General features: G+C 40.6%; 1 protein-coding gene across 1 annotated transcript in view; it reads left to right on the top strand.

Annotated features, from left to right (window-relative positions):
• Positions 1–25,104, top strand: part of LOC109954808 (fibrosin-like 1) — a gene marked incomplete at its 3' end in the record, with an annotated part of 273,238 nt that overhangs the window by 62,253 nt on the left and 185,881 nt on the right. Inside the window, exon 2 of the mRNA XM_020590407.1 lies at positions 14,082–14,303. Coding sequence (XP_020446063.1) covers positions 14,082–14,303 — 222 coding nt within the window. The remainder of the gene's footprint in view (positions 1–14,081; positions 14,304–25,104) is intronic.

Raw genomic sequence — 25,104 nt, 5'->3', positions numbered from 1 at the left:
ACAGCCTGGAGGCAATTGTATTGCTGTCAGCTCTTGGTTGATGAGTTGCCAGTGTAATTGCTTTACGGTTTGACCTCTGGTTTTTCAAACAACCTCCCCGGTCAAGGATCTGCACTCGACAGATGAGGGAAGAGAGGGCGGTTTCTGTTCTGTATGCATGTACAGTATTTCCCGTGTGTGTGTCTGTGATTATGGGAGTCAGGATAAATATGTTAGTCCTCTAGTGCCTTCTGTTGCCTCCCGTCTTCTCTGTTATTCTTTACCACATTTTGAAGTACAGTTCTCTGCCTCATTTAAAAATCAGCATCTGATTCAATTGAATTGCTAGGAATATTAGATGAATAGGGATTTGTCTTGGTGACACTGGTACAGAGGCACAGCGATGGCATACTGATATACACGATGCAAGGATAACAGGGCTCAGCTTGCAGCGCAGCCACTGTGCCAGATGCTACACACATTAGACTACATTTATATTTTGACATGCCATTCTTAACTTGGAATTGTCATTTTCCCCTGCTGTTCGTCTGCCAAGATAAACAGGATCTGAGCTTGTAATATGTCAACCAAGAACGTTTTGTACATTTGAACTATCAGTCAAAGCAATTTATCATCTTGGAGTAGTTTTTTTTCTGCCTAATCATCGCTTCAACCTACGGCTGAATGTGAAATCGTTTTTAGCAATTTCCAAACTGCAAAAGACGAGATTTTATGTGGACTGTAACAGACACTGTTAATAATGTTGTAACACAGTGAAGTGACTGATGATGTGACAGAATAGTTTGACTGAAATGACAACTGTTTCCAGCAGTAATTATTCAACATTAATTCTGTGAGTTGACCAGATTACCAAATGAACATTATAGCTGTTGTGTGTTAATGTTAATGTTTTGTGTGTGCCGTTGTCAGCCCTATTTACAATTGTCCAAAGATGGTTTTGACAAGAAAAAGAAAGAAAACCGAAATAGAAACAGCCTAGTGTGTTTTTGGCATTGAAAAAGACCAACAGAGTGGTGTTTTCATGCACATAAAGGGGCGAGCATTAGCTGACTGCATGATGTCGTTGTTCAGACAGTTAGCAGCTAGCTCGTTAGTGGCAAATTACAAACACCTGCTGTACAGTGGGAAGAAATTCCCAGTTACATTATTAAGAACATCACTTGATTTGTTTTAGGTTCATCAAATGCAGCAGTAATTGATTTTTCACAGCACTTGGGGCTTCATAACAAGCTGGAACAACCACACTGACAGGTTTTCACCACATAACATTGAATGTGGTGAATGTGTTGGCAAACATGTCTGTCTAAACGCCCGTTAGACGTGAGGTGGTATTAATATTCGTGTGGAGTCCTGTCTCTGGCCACCTGGTGAATGTAAGTCCAATATTCAGTCTGCATTTTGCTCTTTGATTTGGTCTTGTGGCTCTTTAGCTGCTGAATGTTCTACTATGCTAGCTCTAGTCACTTACCGTATCTGTCTCTTTGGGGCATGTAATGGGTTTATCTGAGGGTTTGTTTTGCTGTGTGTGAGAGCATGACTGATGAGAGCGGTGAGAGTGGGCCAGAGCAGTCAGGATTTTAGCTGTAAGCTGAAAAATGCTGAAATGGCTCAAATTGCTGATGATGATCTGTCTTCATCACTACATATACATCTTGTTTCCCAACTTATTTTTCCCATAAGCTATATTAAAAAAATGATATTGTATGAGAAAGGAAATATGGCCTTTAGCTTCAGTTATGTGATGCTTCCACGCACATGTGCTAAGGTGGTAGGTTTGATCACCTTAAGCTATCAAGAGGAGATGGATGGGGTGACGTGGGAGAAATTCCAGGCTGATAGCTGGAAAAGGAAGAGAACAGGAGAGAGTGTAGTGTTAAGTGGATATGTGTGACAGTAAGAGACCATGAGGAATGGCAAGAGTTTCTGTGTGTGGGGGTGGGGTAGGTATTTGAGTGCTTTTCCACAATTATGTATTGTGTGGGGGGAAAATGAGACTGCTGCACTTCATGTATGCGCGTGCAGATGAGTGTATGGAGCAACGGGGTGGAAGTGGAAGTGAAACAAGTGCACAGCTGTTGTGACAAATAATAATTGAAAAAAACTGAGTAGACAGTCATATAATGTGAAAATATTGCATGGAGCTGGTTGATCCTAATGAAAGCACACATGCATGCGTGTGTGAGTGCGTATGCAAGCAGCGTGGCTCATTCATCCAGCAAACAGTGTGACGGCATCGGTTCACTGCTGACTCAGTACGCTCTGGGGTGAGAGTGCTTGTTTTCATTGCCTCCGATGTAATTTCTCATTCTCTCTGTGGATGCTTGTTTTTCTCTCTGTTGAACTAAATCACCAAGATTTCTCTTTTGGTAGTAGTCTGAATATACATACATGTATAAGATTCATTTTTAAAGATGTGCTTATGCTTTTTGACCACTCTTTTCTTATAATGTCTCAAGTGACAACCCCCGCGTTAAGGAAGGGCAATCCTAAATCACTAGAGTACTCCTTTATCAGTCTTATATGCAAAAATAGCAAAAACAGTGTAATGCTGAGTTGTTGCAGGCTGAGGATCCATGAAGGGCATGTCCATTACAGGAACTTAACAGCCTGTTACCTGAGGAATGTCATGAACATTTGAGGAGTTGTGTGTCCTTGACACAACTGAATGAATGAAGAATGTGACTCCTTAACTTTCCAGCACTAAGAGTGTCTCAGTGTATTGAAGAGTTGGATTCATCACTCTCCAGGGCAGGTCTGGTTCTTCAACTGTAAACTCCAAATTAAAAAAAAAAATACATTGGTATAGTTTAGAGTTAAAAGGCTTTTCATGGTATTCACTGTAGTTTTTATTCCAGTTACACATCTTTTCAGAGCTTCACAATGTTACTTAAGTGCAGGCATAGTTTTTCATCTGAGTCATTAAGGGTTTAGCGGAGGGTTAGGATGGAAAACTTGAATTTCTATGTTTTTGCTTGATCTTCATACTGTAGGGGTGTTTAGGTTCTGGAAGCTCATCAGGCCCTTAAAGCCTAGAAATGAGTTTAAAGAATATACGTGGTGGTTACAATATGTTAAAAAGAGGGCTATTACTTTTTGGAGATCGGTGTAACACTGATTGCACTGATGCAGTATGAAGCTATAAGCAGATCTAAGGTTTCTCCTTCCCTGTCAGATGTGTCTGGCTGGGAGTCCTCTGCTCTCTCAGCCTCCCGCTGTGTGAACAAAGCTGACTTCTTACACCGGTTCAGCTCACAGCAGGATGCGCTCAGAAATTCAGCTGACGTCAAAACACTTCTACCCTCTTCTTAGTTATTCGGTGGCGGGAAGGAAACTTTTCATAATTTGTGTTTTGATTCGGCTTTGTAGGGAACAGACTGAGGAAAGGGCTGTCACACAGTGAGCGCTCAGCAATACAGACATAAAAATGTGTTTGTTAATGTTCAAAACCCTGTCATTTATTGTTCTTTAACAGGCCTGCCGTTAACATCCTCGTTGAGTTTTCAGCAGGTTTACCCATGAAAAAAAAAAACATACTCAACAGCTGGTACGGAAATATGCTTTGTGAATCAAATTTGTTGACAGTATGAGACCAACATTACACATGTATACAAGTTAATTTGTTATTTTGTTCCCCCAGTGGGATTAGCTGTTGTTGAGACAACACTTCCTTTCTTTAAAGAGAGCGACGAAAGGAGGAACCATGGAATGACACTGCTGTATTTTGGGCTGCAGCATGTGGGCTGAGGACCAGAAATCAGGGAGCTTCCTGTGACACTGGGTAGGAGGTTCACAGGACATATTGGCCTCTGTAGAGAGCCTCTTTCCTGTCAGGCAGTCCACTTAATAGTCTTCAAAGGAGCCTGTGGGCAGTGGAAAAAGTGATCACTGTAGCATGGGATGTCTGCTTTAAACCATAAGAATCAGACATTTTTGAATAATCACCTTTCTTGCTTTTGATAATGTTTGGCATGATCCGTCTGGCCAGTGATTGTCAAACAACTTCTTCTGTTGTAAGTGGCAATTCACTCAAAGAGAAAATTTGTTTTATGTATTTGTTTATTGTGTGATTTTACCAGTCAATGCACTGTAAGTGCTAAAGTTTATGCCCTGACACCATGAGAATGTCAGAGTAGAAGCTTGCGTAGATCAGTTCACCCAGGTGGGGTGGAGCCATGAAGAAACGGAGCCCACGGCCGCATGCTGGGACGGCAGTGGGGAGACAGATGTAGCATCATCATCAAAGCGATCTGCAGCAGATAGTGAGCAAAATAAACTGCTCAGTTGGCGTTGGCCAGTTCAGTCGATGTGTGGAACAGAATGGTCACCATTACATTACTCTAAATAAAATAAACAGTGATGCATAACAAATTTTAGAAACGCATTAGAAAATAAATCAAATCAGTTAATAGGAAATAGTAAATTAACACAAGCCAATTATAGCAAACCAAGAAGTCACGGTGAATAGTAACCTGTTTTATGTAACATGTAGTCTTGAAGTAATGTTGACTTAAACTCTTATAAGTACTACTTTAACTGAAAGAAGATGCATACTTACAATTTAAACTGTGATAAAGAGTGAAAGCTATAAACAGCTGAGGCCACATTTATGACACATACAATACCTCTTCAACAAAGAAGTCACATACTGAATGAGCACAGGCTGTGGAAATGTGGAGGTATTGTTATCAGACTCCACTTGTCTTCCTTCATCTCGCCTGTTGTGTCTTTTGTTCTTGTGGTGTTGAGTGTGTGTCTCTTTGCTCTTGATTCCTCGAGTGTTTGTCAGAGCTGCAAAACAGATTTAACAGATTTATTATTGTGCTGCACCACCCTGTTATCACTGCATTCCCCCCATTCTTCTCCCCCTCAGCACCCATTGGCCAGATGGTGTCACTCCAGGAGCTAATACACCCTCGCACATGTGTGTTACACAAATGCTCGCAGTCACATAAACACACTCATAGCAACCTGTACAGTTTTTGGTGAGACTTGCACATACTCATGCTACAAATACTTGCCTATAACAGCGCTGCCAGGTCAAGAGCTGCTGGAAAACCACCCAACAGCCTCCAAAGTTATCAACATCATCCAAATTCTGGAGATTCCTTCTGCTTGCCTGCACATTCTCTTTTTCCTTTTCCAGTTTGGAATGCAGCTGGTTTCATTTAGTACCTAACAAAATACAGAGACATACAGACTGAGAAGTTTTTCAGCTGTTTGTTTTTTAATATAACCATGTCACTACAGACATGACAGAGTGGCACAAAATCTGTCTGTTTTACTCGTCTGACTCATTTTGCCTTATGGCATTTGATCCCAGTCATCATGGATTTTTTACACAAGAATATAAATAGCCTGTGTGATCTTAGTGGAAATATTGAAGGCTGTGATGTATCATAAAGTCTGATTTGTGCAGTATTGAATGTGATGTCTGTGCTGTGACACTGCCATCATAGTGTTCTATAATACCATCTTTTTAAATCTCTGACTATGAAACTGACAGAAACCGTGGGTGTAGAGGAGGGATTAGTTGAGAGGTGTAAAACTACTGGGAGGGGATGCTGTACTCAGCATCTGCCATGACTCATGCCATGTTCAAAAGTGTTTAGAAACTTGATTCATCTTTTGAAGGTGGCACGTCGCTGGGAGCAAAACGTGTGTTCACAGTTTACATGAATTTCTTGTGTATTTCAAGGTCTTGAATAGCAAATAGTGTGTCCCAAAATTATTTGGTTCCCAGCTTTGTCTTTTAGGATTTTAATATTAGAGTTCCAATATGTGAGCTTCAATTTAAAATTGACAATTATTTTTATATATTGAATAATATCAGGTGGATGGTTTCATAATGACAGGAATATATAGTGTCAAATATTGTATCAGATCTCCAAAACAAGCATGTTTTGGTTTAAAATATGAGGTCATTTATTTATACCAAACCAAAGCCTACAGAAAACATCATGTTCCATGTTTCACTCAAGTGTCATATCCTTCATCTTGATGCCTTTTACCACAAATCATCCTGGCAGTGATCCCCAGGTGATTCAAATTCAGCTGCTGTAAAGCAGAGAAAGCAAGCACAGCAACCAAGTGGACAATATAGCGTGAAGGTGAAAAAGAAGGAAGTGACAAAGTGAGGGAGGGGGTCTGCTCACAGGTTGGCTCCTGTGTAGCAGGAAACCTGATCTGCCAGGGATTAACACCTCACATCTCCTGTTCTTTCCCCTGCTGTCCCATATAACACCTCATAGAGCCACACCACTAAAAACAAACTAGCTTACATTCTCAAAAGATTAGGCCATTAACTGATAAGTCAAATGAACAGGAAAATACACCACATTGATTAACAGAAGGTAAAAAGGATGTGGTTCATTTAATCCATGTGCTAGCCAATTATGCAACATTGATCACTGTAGAAATGCACGCTTTCTCTTGTTCACAGCCTGACAAGATCCTTGGCACAATGTGCTCGCTTTTCTCTCCTCAGAGCAATGAGCCTCAAATTATATGGTTTGAGAGAGACAGAGAGACAGGGTAAATGAGTGTATGCTCTAAGTTAATCAAAGGTGTGTTTGATGTAGCTGACAACAGCAGTAGATGGAAGGTATACACTCGGCTCTCTCTGCGGAGCTTCACATGCGCAGGACTATAAAAGCTAGCGAGCATCGCATGATTAAATCAATCCAGTCTAAATCATCACATGTCAGAGTGATTTATCTGACATGCCAAAAGCCGCGGTAATGTGCACAGAATCAGTCCAACAACTGAGCAATAAATCTACACACTCACACCTCAGCCAACTTAACAGGAGCTAAACAGCCAAGGTGTGTGACAGCTGAGGTCTGCTCTGATGCTTTTATGGAAAGATGAAAGAGGTGAATTTATTATGTGAGTATTAATCTCCATGAATACCTTTCAAATGAAGATTACTAGACAACACTTCTCCTTCCATTAACAGAAGCTAATGCAGTTCACCTCAGCTTGCAGATGGACTGATAAGTCACACTTCCTAAAAACAGACTATATATACAGTAGGCCCATCATTGTGTCATGGTAAAGTCATAATAATAAAAATAATTCAAGAAAGCCCTTAATATTGCAATTTTTCCTGTCCACCATGTAATTATTTTAATGGTTCTGTAAAATTGTATCGTTATTTCTTTTAAGGCGATCTTACAAGAAGTGTAAACCAGAGAGTTTAAAGTGATTTGTGACAGATATAAAAGTAGAAATGTTAAAATAAAAGTTCCTTTTCTATTGTTCTTTCTTTTTTCTCATATTTACAGCTGTTGTATCTATCCTTTAGGTCTAATCAAAGTTTTGTGTTCTTCCACATAAAACATTTGCGAAAAAGTAGCTTTAGTTTTTTTTTTATTTTAGTACCTTGCAGTCTTTTTCGTCAATGCATTTTTTGGCATTATGCTGCGTTTGTGTTACCACCAGCTGTCAGTCAGCACAGTCTTTGGAAGCATCAACGCAGAATAACCCATAAATAATCAGCTTGTCACTCCTGTAAACCAAATTTAGAGCAGAAGGTGAGATGTCACATTGTCGTTTTACACCTCTAGTTTACCTGCTTCCAGTTGGGCCTGATAGGAACTAACCTCGGGATCCAAATCAGAAACCAAAATTTCCTTTTAAGCATTCATGTGTTCACAAATCTTCATATAATAAAATTTAGCTGCCTGGCAGGCATCACAATTTTCTTACATTAAAGACTTATCCCAAATCCTGTTGTTTTCTGCGTGGCACAGTTTGTATGGCACAGTAGATTCAGTCTCTTTGCTCTTGTAACATTTTATGCACAGAGAAAAACTTAAAATCCAGATTTGAAGTACTTAATTGGAAGTTTTTCTTCAGCTTCAGTGCTGATCACTAAATAATTCTACAGTGGCAAATTTTCAAGAGAATCTCTTTGTGGCGCTGGTTAATGTATAGGAAGGTCTACTTTGCCGAGCCCTTGGTGTCTTTTAGGCAATTACTTGGCTCTGAAAGAAGAGAGTGGAGTGGAGGAGTGATGCTGTGTACCAGACACCACCATGTCTTTTTATTTTCCTCTCTTTTTACACAGCACATATTTATCTGCACTCACACATTATGAGATTCTTTTGCCCTCTGCTTTATGCATGTCTCATGAAGCCCCCCCCCCACACACACACCCACACACCCCACACCGTTTGCAAGCACCTTCAGGGTTTGCTGATGTTCCCCTGTGCAAAATGCACAAACCTTCTCCTAGGAGCTGCTTGTGCTTTCACAGGTTTCCATGTTGCCAGTATGTAAACTTGTGTTGGGTTTTATGCAGTAATACCCACAGACACATGCACACTCACATACACCTGTTCCAGTCCTCATACAGCTTGGAACAGCAACAAAGCTTTCCCCTACTGTTGCCAGGGTAACATGGTTGGGTCAAGGCAGTCGAACTGTCTCTCCTGTTCCAGGCTAAGCCCCTCGTGTCTCCTCTACTCTCATGCACTATCTCTGTTTTTATCTCTCTGTCCATCCTCATCAGCTTCTTCTCTTTCAGTCATCTGTCCCCCTGTACCCTAGCTCATCATATCTTAAGCCACTTCCCCTCCACTTTTTGGTAACTGTCAGATTTCTGCCCAAGGCTGAGTGAGCATGGCTAAACGATGGCGATTCCCCCAGTGCGACTGCTTTGTTTAATTAAGGTCTGTAGACATGTGGAAATGGTAGTAAACGGTTATGTGTGTGGGTTGCTGGTACCACTGGTGGTTAAAAGATCACATTGTTTCCCATCCAAAAGGCCTGATCCTTAAGTTAGTATACACTGAAATGCGCACACTTTTTTACAATCAGCATAGTGTGTGCTTTGCATTTATTTGCTTCTGTATTTCACCCGTTCCTTTTGTAACTGGGTTTTTATGATGCAGAGTGTGATAGGGCTGCTCCATTATGTGAAGAAATAATACAGTAGCTGTTTTATTAAAGAAAAGCCCACTTCAGGCCTTCAGCATATGGGCATATGGAAATTATATCACAACTAAGCCATTGCTGGCAGATACACAATGATGGATTACTCTGCGTCTCCTGTAGTTATTACAGATCTGCTGTCATATTCATGAACCGTGAATAAATGGAAATGACACAGATCGACAAGTAAAATCTGTTTATTACTGTTAGAACACAACAGACATGAAACAGCGATGTGAACATGTGCAAAATGTTCGACACAAAGTCTAGTTACTCAGTCTTACAATAAACAGTCATCTGGCATATATTAAATTAGAAACATTTTGGTTTTACTATCCTTAGTACTCAATGTTAAACTGGTATGAACTGTACATGCAACCAGGCTTTTATCTTGAGAGTTATACATTAGGTGACAAAGATTGCAAAGAGATGCATGTAGGTACTATAGAGGTGGTTTTGCATGTTATTTTCTAAAACATGATTAGTTTTGACCTGAAATTAGACTATTGTTTTTGCTACTACCAAAGCATCAGAGGACATGCAGTTATTCAGTGAACCAATGTCAAAGCATTTTAAAATGGATTTGGCCTTTGCTTGTCTCACTTGTGCACTTGTCCAGCTGAGATACTGCGATGAACCAGAGATACCCTTTTAAAAAGTACTTTTCAAAACATATTTTGTAAGCAAATAAAGTTTCAATCCAATAGACCCTTTTCACATGACGTCAAACAGTGTCCACCTCCCCTCCCACTGGCGTATCCCCCCTCTTCCTCTGGTCAGTGGAATCATGGAGCTCACCAAGTCTAGAGCAGCTGCCACTGATATAATGATGATAAACTTATTGTTTAAATGTTTTGACCGACATCTTGGCCCAAACTTGACAAAGCCTGTAATTTTTAAAGTAAATATTACAGATCGATTTTGTAGCTAAGGTATCGTTTTCTTAACTTTCTAGTTTAGGCTATAGTGCTAACACTCGGTTTGCTCTAATGGGATACACAGTGTAGCAAAGAAGATGCTAGCGTTCTTTCCTGTTAACATATTTTATAGATTATAGTAGAGTAAATAATGTAAGTTAATGTGTTTGTAAGATAAACGTGAAGAATGAAGATGATTTAAGCCTGCGAGCAGCAAACTGATGACATTCTTGTGGTTATGCCTACGGACCTAGCTGGATTGTTTCAGGAGAAGATGATCATATCATCAAGTCCCCCCCCACCCCCTCACAGTATACTGTTTATTTTAAAGGGCTGCTTGGGTTTTAACACATATTGCTGTAGGTTACAGGCTAATATTTTGAACAGACATGACCTCTCCCCAGCTTCTGTGCCCAGTAGTTGTTAACACTTGCTAGCAAGGACAGAGCTCCAATGATGTGAGGGGGTAACAAAAAATAAAGCTAGTATTATGGTGATCAAACTTGATTTTAAATGTCGTAAATGTGTATAGATTATTCTAGTGAGAGTTGACACTGCCCTTTTATACAACTTTATGGAGATGTTGGTGGACTGGATTGTCACAAGAAATAAATATATGACAGTAGTGTGTTTTTGTGAGATTGCAGTGCACAGACCATACATAGAAAACTAATTCCAAATTTGGGTTAACACAGGTGTCATCTGAACATTACAAAATGCTAATTGCCTGTTGTTGCTGTATGCAGTGGCATTAGCTTGCACACGGCCTTCAAAAAACACACAGAGATTGCATGTATGCCAGTCCTCTTGTCAGAGGTTAAGCTTAATATATGATCAGTGTGTCAAACTGTCAGATAATCAGTGTAGTCCTCATCTGTCCCTGTGTTTGCAGCTTTGGCTTAATGAGATGGATGTTAACCACAGGGATATCCTTCAGAATGCCAGTAAGACTCCACATTTCTTCAAGTAGGTTTTTAATTGATCCCAGCCCTCTCAGCAGGTTTGTTCACAAAGGAATGTTGCTATTAATAACTGAGTAGATGGGAAATTGCAATCCATCCGTCTGACTTAATGATTGTTGCTAGACAGTCATTCTGGAGGTTCAGTTCTGCTCAAAAGCAGGAAAAAAAGCTTGATTGTGTTGTCACATCCTCTGTTGACAGACTGTAGCTGCTCCATCTTGGTAACAGCTTTTTAAAGATGGCTCTCCAGGTAATGAACTGCATGACAAGTGGCCTGCTAACACTGTCTGGTGTCTCATGAGAAATTAATGTGGCTTGTGAGATGAGAAGAGCTGATTTAAGGTGCTGTGTGATGTCGGTGAGATGACATTAAATCCTTCGGTCAAATTGGTGTTAACGTGTGAGCTGGGCTAGCTTAGAAAATGGCATCAAAAAATATCACAGAGGAACAATACTGGTCTTAAAGTTTCTCTGAACCAAGAATAGAATGATACATTCATTGTTGTCAGCATGGACAATAGTGTCACTACTCCGAGCTTCATATAAAGGCCTTAAATTGTCTTAAATACTGTTATGCAAAGTGCTGTTGGTCTTCAACTTATAGAGGCCTTAATGCTTTATTCTGCACTGGCTTTCTCTTGTTTACAGTGAGCCCAGTTACATATAGCAGATTTACAGTATATTCTGAGGTGTACTGTGTTACCTGTACTTTGGCACAGCATGGAATTAGATGTGTTTGTGTTCACAGTGAAAAAAAATAAAACCGTTCTTCCCACAGTCAGCCAGTGCCATGCCCAGTCTTAAAAAGTGTTAAGGTAATTTTCTTCCTCTAAATTACTGAGAAGAAAATCTCATAAACAGAAACATGTTCACGTGTTTCCACACAGCTTCTCCTGGGAGGCTTGGATTTATACCAGCGAGTAAGAACAGAAACAGTTCAGCTACAAACATGTTGAATGTAATGTAGCAAAAAATCATTTCTGCAAAGATTTCTGGACTAGAACATTGTAATAAACGTCTTTGTATGGGTCTGTGACTGTCAGGATCTCAACTGATCCAGTTCAGTTGAGATCAGTTTTGCCTTTAACAAAATTACTTTTTATCATGGACACCTTCCTTTCTTCCATGGCCAGTTTTTTCCAGTGCCTGACACACAAACACCTTTTGTCACTGAAGGTATCATTCATTAGCAGTTGTGGAACTAATGTGCTAGCCATCTGCTAACCTCCCACCCTTGGAGCCAATAATTTGATTATTCATATGGAGAGCAGCACTGACTGCAGTCAGGCCGAGTGCTGCTCGCTGTGAACAGATGTTGAAATGTGAACTAGCAGCCCCCGGCCTTGAACTCTTTCCTGCTTCAAGCAGTGGCGTGTCGTCCTCTGCCATTCAGACAAGCAGTGATATCCGCCGACAGGCTGTACCAGCACCGCTCTGGCCTGATGAGATCTGGAAATAAGAGGCAGCAGAATCCCAGATGGAGAATTCAGTTCAATCACTAGATACACAAACAGGCAGGCAGGCAGCACTGTTTTCCACTGGCTGGAAGAGGTGCATGCGCTTCTTTACCATATCATATTGATCTTAACTTTGCCCACACTGCCAATGCATCTAGAACTCAGTTTGACTTCAGCTCTGTCACTAATGACACAATCATCTGTGGGAGGATAGATGAAAGGTGGCAACATTAGGCAACAGGCATGTGGTGCAACAATTATTTATTGTAGTACAACACTGAATATATCACTACTTGATCATTATTATGCCTCTGTGCTGGCAATAGCCACGGCCGGAGGAATTATGTCTTCGGGTTGTCCGCCTGTCCAATTCTTGTGAACATGATATGTCAGGAACACCTCTCGGGAATTCCTTCAAATTTGGTAAAAGTGTCCACTTGGACTCAAGGATGAATTGATTAAATTTTGGTGGTCAAAGGTCTAGGTCAGTGAGCTCACTTCTGTCCCATACCTGTGAATTTGACTGGGTGGTGGAGGCATAGAACCGTGAGGTCATAATTCTAGTTATAACTGGAATGTAAAGTGAGAAGCTGGTAATTATGATTAAGTCCATTATGACATGAGCACTTCATACTGCCACTTGATGTGTCAGAGCTCTGGGAAATGTTTTATTTTTTCAACCTTTATTTAACCTGTCATACAGTATGTGACTTGTGAACTAAGATTATGGGCACATGAGTATGCTAAGATGCTCTCTTGTTGCTGGAAATCAGTAAATGCTTGATTTCCATGCACTACACTGACAAGAAATGACAGACTTGAACAGCAGCCTTGCACATCACAGCACCAGTAACAGTAGCCCATACACAGCACAATGCCATTTTTGTCTGCCTCTGCAATATTGGTCAGTGGGTGAGTTGATGGAGCGGGTGAAGAAAAAGCACTAAGTAAAATACTGGGGAATTACAAATGGGGTTTGAATTCCAATAAACAAACACCAGTTTCACACAGCCGGGAACTGAAGTGTGAAAGGAATGATTAGTTAAAGGGGGAAATTGCTTGGTCATAGTGTAACTGTAGAGAGACAGTATTTTCTCCAGTGTGTGTTAAAGCAGCACTTCATATCATAAGCTCATTATAACTGAGCCATAAAGTGATTATGGGCTCCACTAAGGCATTGTTCTGCTGTTGACAGGAGTAGAGATAACTTTAGAGAGAGAGGGGGGAGAATAGAGTGTGCGTTGCCATTCCTTGCTTGAGGGTTTGCTTGCTTTGTTATAACCCAGGAGTGAAAGAGGCTGCGTGCTTGACTGTTTGCCAGCTGTGGCACACCCTGCCTCTGTTCCTTTACACATTAATCTGCACGTCTGTCTATCCATCCATATACCTGTCATCTTTGTTTTTGTTCAAAGGCAGCGTGAAATGTTGTTTTTCTGTAGACTTGTCATCACCCGGTGTGCAATTGTTTCAAGGGTTTTAAAGAAATCTACAAGACACAAAAAGAAGATAATCTCTCTTGTCACGGTGGCATTGATTAGTGCCTGCATCACTGGGTGCACGTGCAGAATTCTTGTGGAAAGTAAAATGGGCTTTTTAAAAAAACAATAAAAGCAAGGCTCCATGCAAAACGTGCTGAAATGTAATAATTTTGCTTCTTTTATTAGTGATTCATCAAAAGTTGATTACAGGTGTTTCTATATGTATGCAGTGACCGCTCCACTGTATGTATCATCTGGATGTGTCTGTTCACCCATGTGCACTTACTCATTTGTTAACATCCAGATGTTTAATCAGCTCTCTTCCTCCCGCAGAAGACCGGAGTTGTGATGACACAGGAGAAGAAGGAGCGGTGGAAAGAGAAAAAGATGGCGAAGCGGCAGAAGAAGGAAGACGAGGAGGTGGAAGAAGGAGAGGAGAATGTCCATTCAGTGGTGGATCCCCTGGAGAACGGCTTCCTCCATCACGCCCAGAGGGAGCAGGAGAGGATGAACGAGAGGCTGCTGAAGAAGACTTACTCCAAGAAGAACAAAATGGTCAGTGTTTCAAACCTCATATGTATATTACATAGTCTGTTGTTTTATGTTTATGTGTCTTTTGGTAATTGAAAGAGATGTCTACTATGCTGGCCTTTTGCAACGCAATGCAGAGGGACCTGCCAGCTTCTTAGGCAACATCTGAATCCAATCCAGTGTTGTGATTAGTCAACACTATTATTTCCACAACTCTTATTTAAGTAAAAAGCAGGGTAGCCCTTTCTCTACTTCCCCAGCTATCTGACAGCTGCCCCACATTCATTTTAAAGCAGAAAAACACCTTTGGGGAATTTTCAGAAAGAAGTTGAGCAGTGTGAAAAGTGCCTTACACTCCTGTCAGGTGTGACTTTACTGCTTGTGCCAGCAGGGATTTTGTACCACAGTGCTGAGGTTGTCAAGACATCATGTCACATGAGACATATCCCCTTTGTTAGTGCGTGATCAAACCACAACTCAGTGTTCAGCACTGGAAAAAATAATGTTCTTCAGATCCATCTGCTGAAGGCAGTCATGTGGAGTTTGACTCAGTTTAGAGCTGTGTGAATTGCTCCATCAAGTTGAAAATGGTCTATATCATTATGTATTTAACATTTACGGTACATTGATTTCTTGAAATACAGTAGACGCGGGTCCCATTGGTCTTTATGTACAGTAAGTTAGTTGATTATTTCTTTTTCTTTATTCATTTTCAGAGAGGATGTTTTACTTCCTAGGCATTTAAAGTGCTCAGGTGTTTTCCCCATGATGCTGCTGACTGCTTCTGTGGAAGCACCAGCCATGAACTGTGATCATGCTATCACTTTTTAATGCTATATGGATGGCTACTACCTGTCTTTTTGCAAATGTAGCTTATTTGCTTGGTGGTGGTAGCTATGTGTTTGTAGAGTTTTTTAAAGCAAAATCATGTTTGAATGGAGTTCAGCAATACAATTAGCACAGCACTGACGACATACCAGATGATACAGAGCTGAGCACAGCTTGGCTAATACCAGGACTGTACTCAAGGTGCATTTTGGGAGCTTTGTCCTTGCTTGGAATTGTAGAGTTCTGTGCATTCCCCTTGAAGAAACAAATGATATGCTGGAACTTTATCATGTTTGAAGTTAAATAGCATTTAGACCTCGTTTAGACTTGTCCACACTGATGAGCGCTGTTGTTGGTGTGCTGCTTTCAGGTGGGTTCACCCTGTCGTGCTGTCCTTTTTCCCTTCATGACTGCAGAAGTGGCTTTTTGTTTGTTTATGCACATCGAGGGCTGCCAATTTCCCCAGCTTTAAACACAGTGCTGAGCCCACAGACTCTGAGTCTGTCCCAGTGAGATAGCCCATCTATGTGTTAACAGTTTGTTTAAATGGGCGGATGTTTTTATGCTCTTGTCTGAGGCCAAGATCCACCATAGTGCTGTTGAGGACAAGAGGGGAAATGTAGTCAGGAAGCCAAACTAAATAATGAGGCTTTGTAGCCCGGAGGCCTCCTCCACAGACAAAAATATCTCTTTTAGATAAGGTTTCCTGAGGAAGTTAACATGGCTGAAAATGAGTTTGGCTGTGATATTTAGTTTGCTAAGAATCTATTGGAAATTATGTATTTAGTTGATGCTCTTATCCACAATGTAACTGCAATAGGATGCAATTAGTGAACCAGACATGCATTCAAGTTCAGCTGAAAGTCCAAAGTATCGGCAAGCTGTCATATGAAAACCTATTAATTTCATCTATGCTGAATTTTAGATTTTACAGTATCTTAAGATTCACTGCACATGTTGTCTAGTAGATTAAAATAGTAGGAAGATTATACTGTAAAAGCAGCTCAAAGCACAGCAGAAAAGTGTTATGAGATTATAATTTATATTTTTCTACCCTACTCAGTAGCAAGATATTTATTTGTCCCTGAAGTGCATAGGCAGAGAATCAGAAAGTCTTGATTCTGTGCCTCAAGATAAGCTGTATTTTTTTTTCTGAAGTCATATTCCTACATATTGAATAAGTAAGCTGCATCTTACATTTGTTTATTTGTCATGGTTTTGTGCACCTTTGGTGCAGTTTCAACAATGTTTAGAAGGCACATTTACAGATACACTTACCTTCACAGTGTGCTGTATTTTACTGCTGCCAGCCAAACAACAAATCAGTTAGTATTTTGTCACTGATGAACGTGTTTATGGAAGTGCAGTGAGGCGGTGTTTCTACATTCCACCATACACCGCACCAGTCATGATATGCATGCATTGTTAAAGACTGCTAAAAACTGATCTGTAGATAAATGGTCCCAGTTGGACTGATCTATAAAGTACTGGTGGCTTCCTACACACTGGTGGTTTGTTGTTGCTTAACTTCCTTTTTTCTCATAACAGTTGCTTGCTTTAATGTCAGCGTCTGGCAGAAGCACAGTTCGACTGTTTCACTGTCACAGCTCAAGCAGCTAAAATATCTTTCGACCTTTGTATTACAGCATTCCTTTAATACATAACCACAACTCCTAATTGCTAGCTACATTACCAGTTTTTTGAGAACTAACAATTATGTAGTGGAAAAGCAACACCCAGTTCCAGTCATAATCATAGTGCAGAGGAATGAGGCTCATCCTATTGCACAACGAATTAATTATAGATAACAATCAATTATAAAGCAGTTGACCCACACCTATGCACATTTACAAAGATGAATGCGCTTCAGTTATGAGTACAGTTGCAATGTGAGAAGGCTTGTTTCTAAAGACACCTCAGGCAGCTTTTTATCCCACACTGCTTTTATAATATGATTTATAAATAGTTCCCAAAGAGGAATTTGCATGTGTGGCAAGCAGAGGTAGATTACAACATGACTAAATGTCTGTGTACCAACCTGCCTCGTGCAACTCTTTTTTGGGAGCTTATGAACAACTTTTTGTTTTCATGTATCCCCACAAATACAGACACATTCCCTCGATTGTGTTGTGGAGAAGGAGGTGTTGATAGATTTACTGCTGGTGAGTCAGTGACCACTGCAGTTTATAAATGACCTCTTTTAGTGCATCTGTCCTCTGTCCTGTACATTTCAGGGAATTGCTACCCTGTTTTCCAGCTCAACTTACAATGATTACAGCTGTAAAGGTTGAAGTTGAAAGCTTCATTTGATTTTTGTGACTCTTGAGTGACAACATGAGAGCAGTTGCTTTGAGTGCAAGAGCTAAGGAGAGAGCAATAGAGATTTCTGTTCTTCCTTTAACCTCAGCCCTTCTCTGATAGGGGGAATCCCTTGCATATAAAACATATTTGCTTGCATATGTACTGTGCTTTGTTGAGGAGCCACAGGAAATGTCCTTGGCAAGAATGCCAGTGGATTTTATCAGAGACATGTTTAGTATTCACAGTTCCTTTTGCTAACAATACTATGTACACATCTACTTTTGCATGTATCCATCAGGCCATACTGTACTTTAGATCTTTTCATGCAACGTAAGGCTGTGATTTTCCCCACAATCTGATATGAAATGAATGTGAAAAGCTTATTTACAGCTTTGAAAAGTGTTTCAGGGAGTCACATAAAGTGTGATGAATAATTATTTGCACATTGTGACATGATAGAATACACTGATAGCTAAGTATACATTTAGGATGCTCTCTATCACAATTAGCAGCACAAGTGCATTTGGATTGTGTGCTACTTTTTTCCTTCAGGCTGCTCCGTACTCCAGGCACCCAGCTTAGCTTTCACTATCCATGTCTTTGTATTCGGCTGCAGTCAGTGAAGGTGTCCCTAGTGTATGTCACACACCATGATCTGCGAGCAAGGTGAGGTGTTGGTCTCCTTGAGCCACCCTTGGGTGCCAGAAGCTTGCCGGAGGACAGAAGGCAGGAGCTCAAGTGCATCAAGGTGCCTTGACACACACTGAGCAAAACGATAGCAAAAGAAGATCATTAGGGAATTATCTCACTCTTGTCAATAACATAGTAGGTAATTGCTATCTATTATTTCTCTTAATGCTAATATCCATTAACAGATTCCCCAGTCTAACTTGCATAGTTATTTTTAACTGTTATTCTCTGCTGTATATAAGATCAGCTCTCAGGTTGCCCAGCAGCATGGTTTTGACCTTCAGTATACCTCAAATGGGGGTCATGAATAACACATAATGCTGACTCGCTCAAGCAGCTCCCTGATATCCACACATGCACATCACCTCCCCTGTCCATTACTGCAGTGCTTTACCCTGTCCTGCACATACACACACCACTAACGATGTCATATAAGAAAACATCTCTGGACACTTGACTCTGTTATTCCAACCCCCCTCCCTCAGGCAGACCCTTCACTATCAGGTCAACATGTGGACATGAAGCCAGCATCCTGTCATACGGCTGCTGATTCAGGATTACCCCCCTCAGCTTCATACCTAGGTGTGTTTATAGGTGGTAAGCCAAGACTGATCAGATTAGCTGGGGCATCAACAGTTCACCGGAGGATAGTCTAAGTGCAGCCTGAGACTGTGACAGACGCAATAGCATCAGCAGTGTGGCGGCAGAAACGGGTGAGCTGATAATGATGGGCTGGTTGTTAACTGGGGAGCAGCGGCCCTGAGCAGTAGCAGCTTGGCTCAGGAGATGCCCTTTAGACAACACTGTATCCCCTGGCTAACCCTGCTGCCAGCCCATTTAAACTGGGGTTCAAGGTAAATCGTCTCCACCTCAGTCATGCTGCTCAGGTTACTAAGCTGCAGTTTATTGTTGACTTATTTGACCAACTTATTGTTGTTTGGACACAGATCCCTAGAAACAGCAGTTGGCAGGTTTCACTGAATATATTGGTTCAATTTAACATCAGTATCACTGTAATTAAACTGTTTATGTAGCAAGCAGGGCACAAGATTTTGCATTTAACTGAAAACTGTTTTGCACATGACCTTTTCAGTCTGCCTCATAAAGAAACATTTGTTCTTATTCTCCTGAGGCCGCAACCTTTTGCTCAATTTACTGTTACCTGCTTTTAATGTTATGGTTGATTGCGGAACGGAAACACTGTCTATTGTTGCACTTGTAATGAGATCAACCTTAAAATGTGAAATCCTTGATGTAGTTATGGGGTTACAAGGCTTGTAAGTGGTAACATGATAGAAAGGGCCTTTACTCCAGTTACTCGGGTTTAACACTGCAATTTAACAAAGAGCATTATTAGATGAGTGGATAATGAGGTATGCTGCAGAGGTGTCTGCAAAAGTGAGTGTGTGCATGTGTGTGCGGAGTAGAAAGCCAGAGATGAGTGGAGGAGCGTGACTTGTAATAGACCTTGACAGATCACTTAGTTAGCTACTTGCAACATGAACGTGTATGCATGATCACACGGCAGATAATTGTCTTTATCAAAGACAAGTTGGCAGAGGAACACACACGTGTCTATGAAAGAGAGATAAATGACAATATGATGGGTTTCTCTGAAAAAATCTGGTATCAGATTATTTAAAAAAATAATACAGACGCACACACACTGATATGTTCATTGCTGACATTAAAAATTCCCAGGAGATCTTCCAGAAGGAATATGATTATCTGCCTTTTGAGCATGATGCATTTTTTATTTCAGAGTGAGTTTTCTTAAATAGAAATTCATGGTTTTAGAGCTGATCTTCTGCAAACATGATTTTTAAGCACTAAAACCCCATAGAATTGCATAATAGACAGCATACTGTAAGTGTAGGCTTTCATTCCAGTATAATGTGCTATAGATTTTACACAAATATAAAGTGCTAGAATGGTAATTGTATTATACTTTATATTTTCATATTTCATTTTATTAAGGAAACTTCATAGATTCTGCAACCTTTAGAGCAGTGGTTGGTTAAAGGAAGAGGCCTTTACTACAAAACTCATTCTCAGCTATGCTAAGGATTTTTAACCAGTAGCATTATTCTGACCAATTGACAAACTTGTTGTGTTTCTAATGTGGTTTAACCATGACAGTGTGACTTATGACTCAAGTAAAAGACCACTTTTTAAAGGAAAGGGCCCTTATTTTGGATTGAATCTCCTTAAATATAAAACTACAAATTAGTGACGCTAAAAGTGAGCAATCTCCGACTTCATTAACTTCGATAGCTGGCCAAGGACTTACAAGAGACATTAATGAGTCTCTAGCACAGCTTATACAGCATGTAAATGATACAAATATGAAACTGACATTTTCCCTGTAGAGCATAAGGCCAGGTAATTAGAAGAGAGATCTGACTGAGAATGTTTAGTGAGGAGGTAATATATCACCATAATAAACATGGCAATAATAGCACTGCTGTATTAATGTTTTTTGGCTTATAAACAAGGCACATTTAGAATAAATGTGCTGTAAAACAAGTCACTTGTCCAAACTTTGAATACTTAAAAGTGCAAACAGCTAGTGGTTGAAGACGTTCTGTTCAAATATGAATGAAGGGAATCAAGAAGTAATCTTATCATTACTCTCTATTCATCATGGTAAGTGATACTGTAGAGTCAGTTAAAGGTAAAGAGTTCCCATATGTACTGTAATAAGTGATTGAAAAAATGCATTGATGCAAATGAAATTCTGTGGGTAAAACTGTCACATATCAGATTTTTGGTAAAAGGTCTGTAGACTTTTATTGACTCTTCCCTGAGATGATTTTCCTATATGAACAAGTGTCTGGGAGTGCACACCTTTCTTGGTATGTGTTTTCAAGTTTCCTAAATGCCATCTATTTTTGCTCAGCAGACAGCCTGACCACAGTGGATTTACTGTGAGAAGCCAAATTCGTCCCTATGGGTTTCCACTGGGGCTGGCTGTGTTGACTTTGCCAGGGATGCCAGAGAAAGACTGGAAAAGGATGAGGGAACAGTCCCACAGGTGTTTAAACTGAGGCGGAGGAGGGTGTAGGATTTTGTAACCGCTGCTCCTGTTCCAGGAGATGGTTTTGAACTAAACTGGGTCCAAGTCTGAATTAGCCCCAAAATGGAGAGAGTTTGGAGAGATGGTAAACTCAGAAGCAGCAGATATTCCTGTCTGCTAAATGGACACAAGCTCCATAGATGGATAGACTGATACACCAAGATAACCATGGTTTGAGCTAACAGCAAGACTATAAATGTAGCTGTGATAAATGTCACCCAAGGAGCATCTCAGCAAGCCAGAATTCAGTGGAAACACCTGTAAAATTACTTTGTCAGTTAATTAAAGAGAGGAACATTTAGCCCTGTCAGGATTTCTCCTCAAGATCCATCACCTCTCCACTCCACTCCTAACACATGTAGCTGTGGCTACAGCTACAGCCTCCAAACTCTTAGACAAGGAGTGAGAGAGATACTGTAGGTAAAAAGACTGAGAGAGACTGAAATAGACCTGGAAATAAAGGGATGAAACTGACAAAGAACAGCTGAACCCAAACAACCTCTGCGCCCGCTGTGCTTAGCCAGGTGAATATTGCATGGGACAGTGCACAGTGATTAATGTCAGGCCGTGTAAGGTGCTTGGCTGGGTTGTTCTACTGTAGGTCTGTACGCACACATACACACACACCCTATCACTTCTAACAAGCCATAGGCATTGAGATACAGCAGGGCTACTTCAGAGCAACCACTCTGGGGACAATTAGGCCTGGGAACATTAAATTAGCAGGGAGCTAAAGTCATGCTCTGTTAGAGCTGTGGCTATTGCATGCTGGGATTGGACTAGGTAACAGAGGCAAGGAGAAACTCCTAGATATACTGTCTGCTGTCTGATATTACTTTACATTGTAAAGCAATGTTTACTGTGGAGCAGGCTTTCAGTGCAGGCATAGGTTTTTGACTTAGGAGGCAGGTGTTAGCCATGACAAATTGGTCAAGGCATTATTTCTCTGCACTTTGCTAGTTGCCTACTTGTGATTACTTTCTTTTTTATGTAATTTATTAAAGTGGGACCTCCCAGGCTACATTATACTTTATTCCAGTTTTGCATCTAGCAGAGAATCTGTAGCTATAGCAACAGATATATTGCTCCTGGTAGATGTTTAACTAGAGCAGGCAGCAGGGAGAGACACTTTATTACACCTCGTGCTTTATGATTTACGGTATCATTGTGGTTTATATTACAGTAATGTTTAGGGAGCAGTTCAGAAATGTGTGCTCCAGGAAATCTCGGTTGTCTCAGGTTATATTCCTTCTGCAAAACCTTTCTACAAAGTAGCATATCATTGCTTGAGCTATACACGTCATGTGAGGTCTGATTTGTTGTGAAATGCTTTTATCACACAGGCTAATCACAAAGGTCTTGTACAGAAAGATGATTGCAAACTGTAATATAGGTGTGTGTTTGAAAATAATTGTGCAATTTGTACCTCTGCATCATTAAGGCTTATAACCAAAAGTCCTGTCTGAATCTGCTTCTCAATGGAGGTGCCACGGGAAGCCCACTTTGAATCTGAACAGCCTTCATCACAACTGAACAGTGTAGCTCTGGGAAACACAGAACAAAGAGTTAGAAATGAGGTCACTCAGCAGAGATTCTCAGATTGTCTTGCCTTTCATGTCACTTCACCCCAATATGTTGTCAGCTGACATGGGCCTTTTGATGAATGTAAATAAAAATGAGATGGAAAGTGTCTCTGACCTAAGATATGGTGACATGTTTCAGGTGATAGGTTTCTTCCTGATGTGCAGAAGCATTTAAATGTCCTCATTTTACAGTAAGATGTGGGATAGTTATGTCTAGTCCTCATTTTACAGTAAGATGTGGGATTTGGGTTTGTTTCCTAGTAGTTATGTCTTTGGTGCTATGGTGTTTTTAAAAAGGTTATTTGTCATCTGGGAGCGTGGGAGGTAACGTGACCGATTATCCATGTATATTAGATGGTGTTCTTCTGCTTGTCTAATCTGTGTACCAGAGGAAACTTCCCTGGGAGCACCAAAAAGGCAGCAGTTGTATGTAAATGTGGAAGCTTTTATGAAGTGTGTTGAATCACCAGTGTAATGGGACATTTACTTAAATGGAAATAACAATCTGTTCCAGTGTTTCATCCAAGCATTAAATAGACGTGGTGGGTCACAAATTTTATCTGTGTGAGTTTAATGGATCATTAGTGTATCTGCAGTTTCACAGATAATCAAAACTTGGTCAGAAAATTAAAACCTGGGGAATTGTAGTACTTATTTAATTTTACAGTGACCACTTAGTTATACTGAATATCAGAGCAAAAATAATAACATCAGTACAAGAAAAGGATACTGACCATCAAAATCATACATTTGTTAAAGCCTAGAAGAAGGACTGTAATTCAGCACTGCCAGGGGTCACATTTCTTTGGTACCTTGTGTGGTGCCATGCTACATGGGAGACTTTAAGGACATAAGGATCTGGCGTTCGTTATGGAGAATGGAGGTGGGTAGTTGTGGGAGGTCTTTTGTTTTGAGGCCTGTGTGTTTTGACAGGCCTGAGAGGGGGTAAAAAAAAACAGAGAGGCCAGACCATGTCTGGATGCAGCGCTATGCTTGTATTGTTCTCCACTGTCACTTACAAATTTCTCATTCTCTCCTTGTCACAGTTGTATCAATTTGTTTTAGTTAATTAGCACTTCAATTAGCACATATTTAATTACATTCCATTTAATTGTTGCTTGGCTTGAACAATGTGTTTTCACATGTGTGTTCCAATGTGTAGTGTAGTGCATCACGTTGACATGCTTCTCTCATGTTCTTCTGTTGTGTGTACATGACACATACACATATGTACTGCTGTATATTTAAGCTTTTGGGCTTATGTGTGTGCAGATAATTTAGTGTGCCTGTATAAGTGTATCCCTGTGTGGCTGTGATGAAGTGCTTGCATACTTGGTGACACCTGAAGTGTCTGAGTGTCATCTGTGCAACTTTAGCCCATTAGTGTCACTACATTAATGGGATCTGCTGAGGCCCCTGCCCCTGTTTTCATAGCCCTGCACATGGAGGGAAGGGGGGTTGGTTACTAGCAAAGCTGGACATTAACTCAAACAGATTAAATGGGATTAGTGGTGTCACTGAGACAGATGCGATCTTTGCAGCCCCATTTTTCCTATTCTGCCTGCTTATGTTCGGTTTTGCCGCAATACAACACTGACCCCTGCTGCATCTGAACATCACTGCACCTACATACATGGGGATGTGGTGGATGATGCTGTGTTTAACCCTTTGTCTGATTGCACTGCATCGTCCATTGGGGGTCACTGTTCCCATTTGAGAAAGATGGTGGGAGGCCTCTCCTCTCTTCTGCCATTTTGACTGTCTAATGTAAAGCACGTCAGGGTTTACAATATGAACACAGGCGGTGGTTCTTTTGCAGATTCTATCAGCATATTTCCTGCAGTGTCTTGTAATGGATGCTTAATGTAGTTTCAAAATATTGCCATGAAAACAACATTGTCTGGAACACAGAGGCTCATGTGTGGGTCGTATATGCATGCACCATCGCTCATATTAGCTCATTAAAACAACAAGCAGCAAGCTACACAAGGTCAAATATACCCATATGAAATCTCCTTGCATTAAGCACATCTTACAGTTAGTGTACCACCAATATAGAGTATCTTAAACAGGGTTTAATGTTCAGACTCAGAATAATGTTCTGTACATTTGAATGATTTTTAATTTGGAGGATGTTGTTCAGATTGCTGTGCTTCTCAGAGGGCAGCATGTGTTTGGTTCCTTTCTTCCTCTTTTAGAGGCCATTCACAAAGTAGCAATTGAACCAAGGGCTATAATTGTGTTTTCATGTACTATAGCTCCTGTCATTAGGCCCCTGGGTCTGCACGCAGTTATATGATGACAGCTGACAAGGGGGCATGGCTCCTTTGAGAAAAAAAAAAAGGGG

Source organism: Monopterus albus, unplaced genomic scaffold (assembly GCF_001952655.1).
Source record: "Monopterus albus unplaced genomic scaffold, M_albus_1.0 scaffold12.1, whole genome shotgun sequence".
Taxonomy (NCBI): domain Eukaryota; kingdom Metazoa; phylum Chordata; class Actinopteri; order Synbranchiformes; family Synbranchidae; genus Monopterus; species Monopterus albus.
This window is presented reverse-complemented; position numbering and strand designations above follow the sequence as displayed.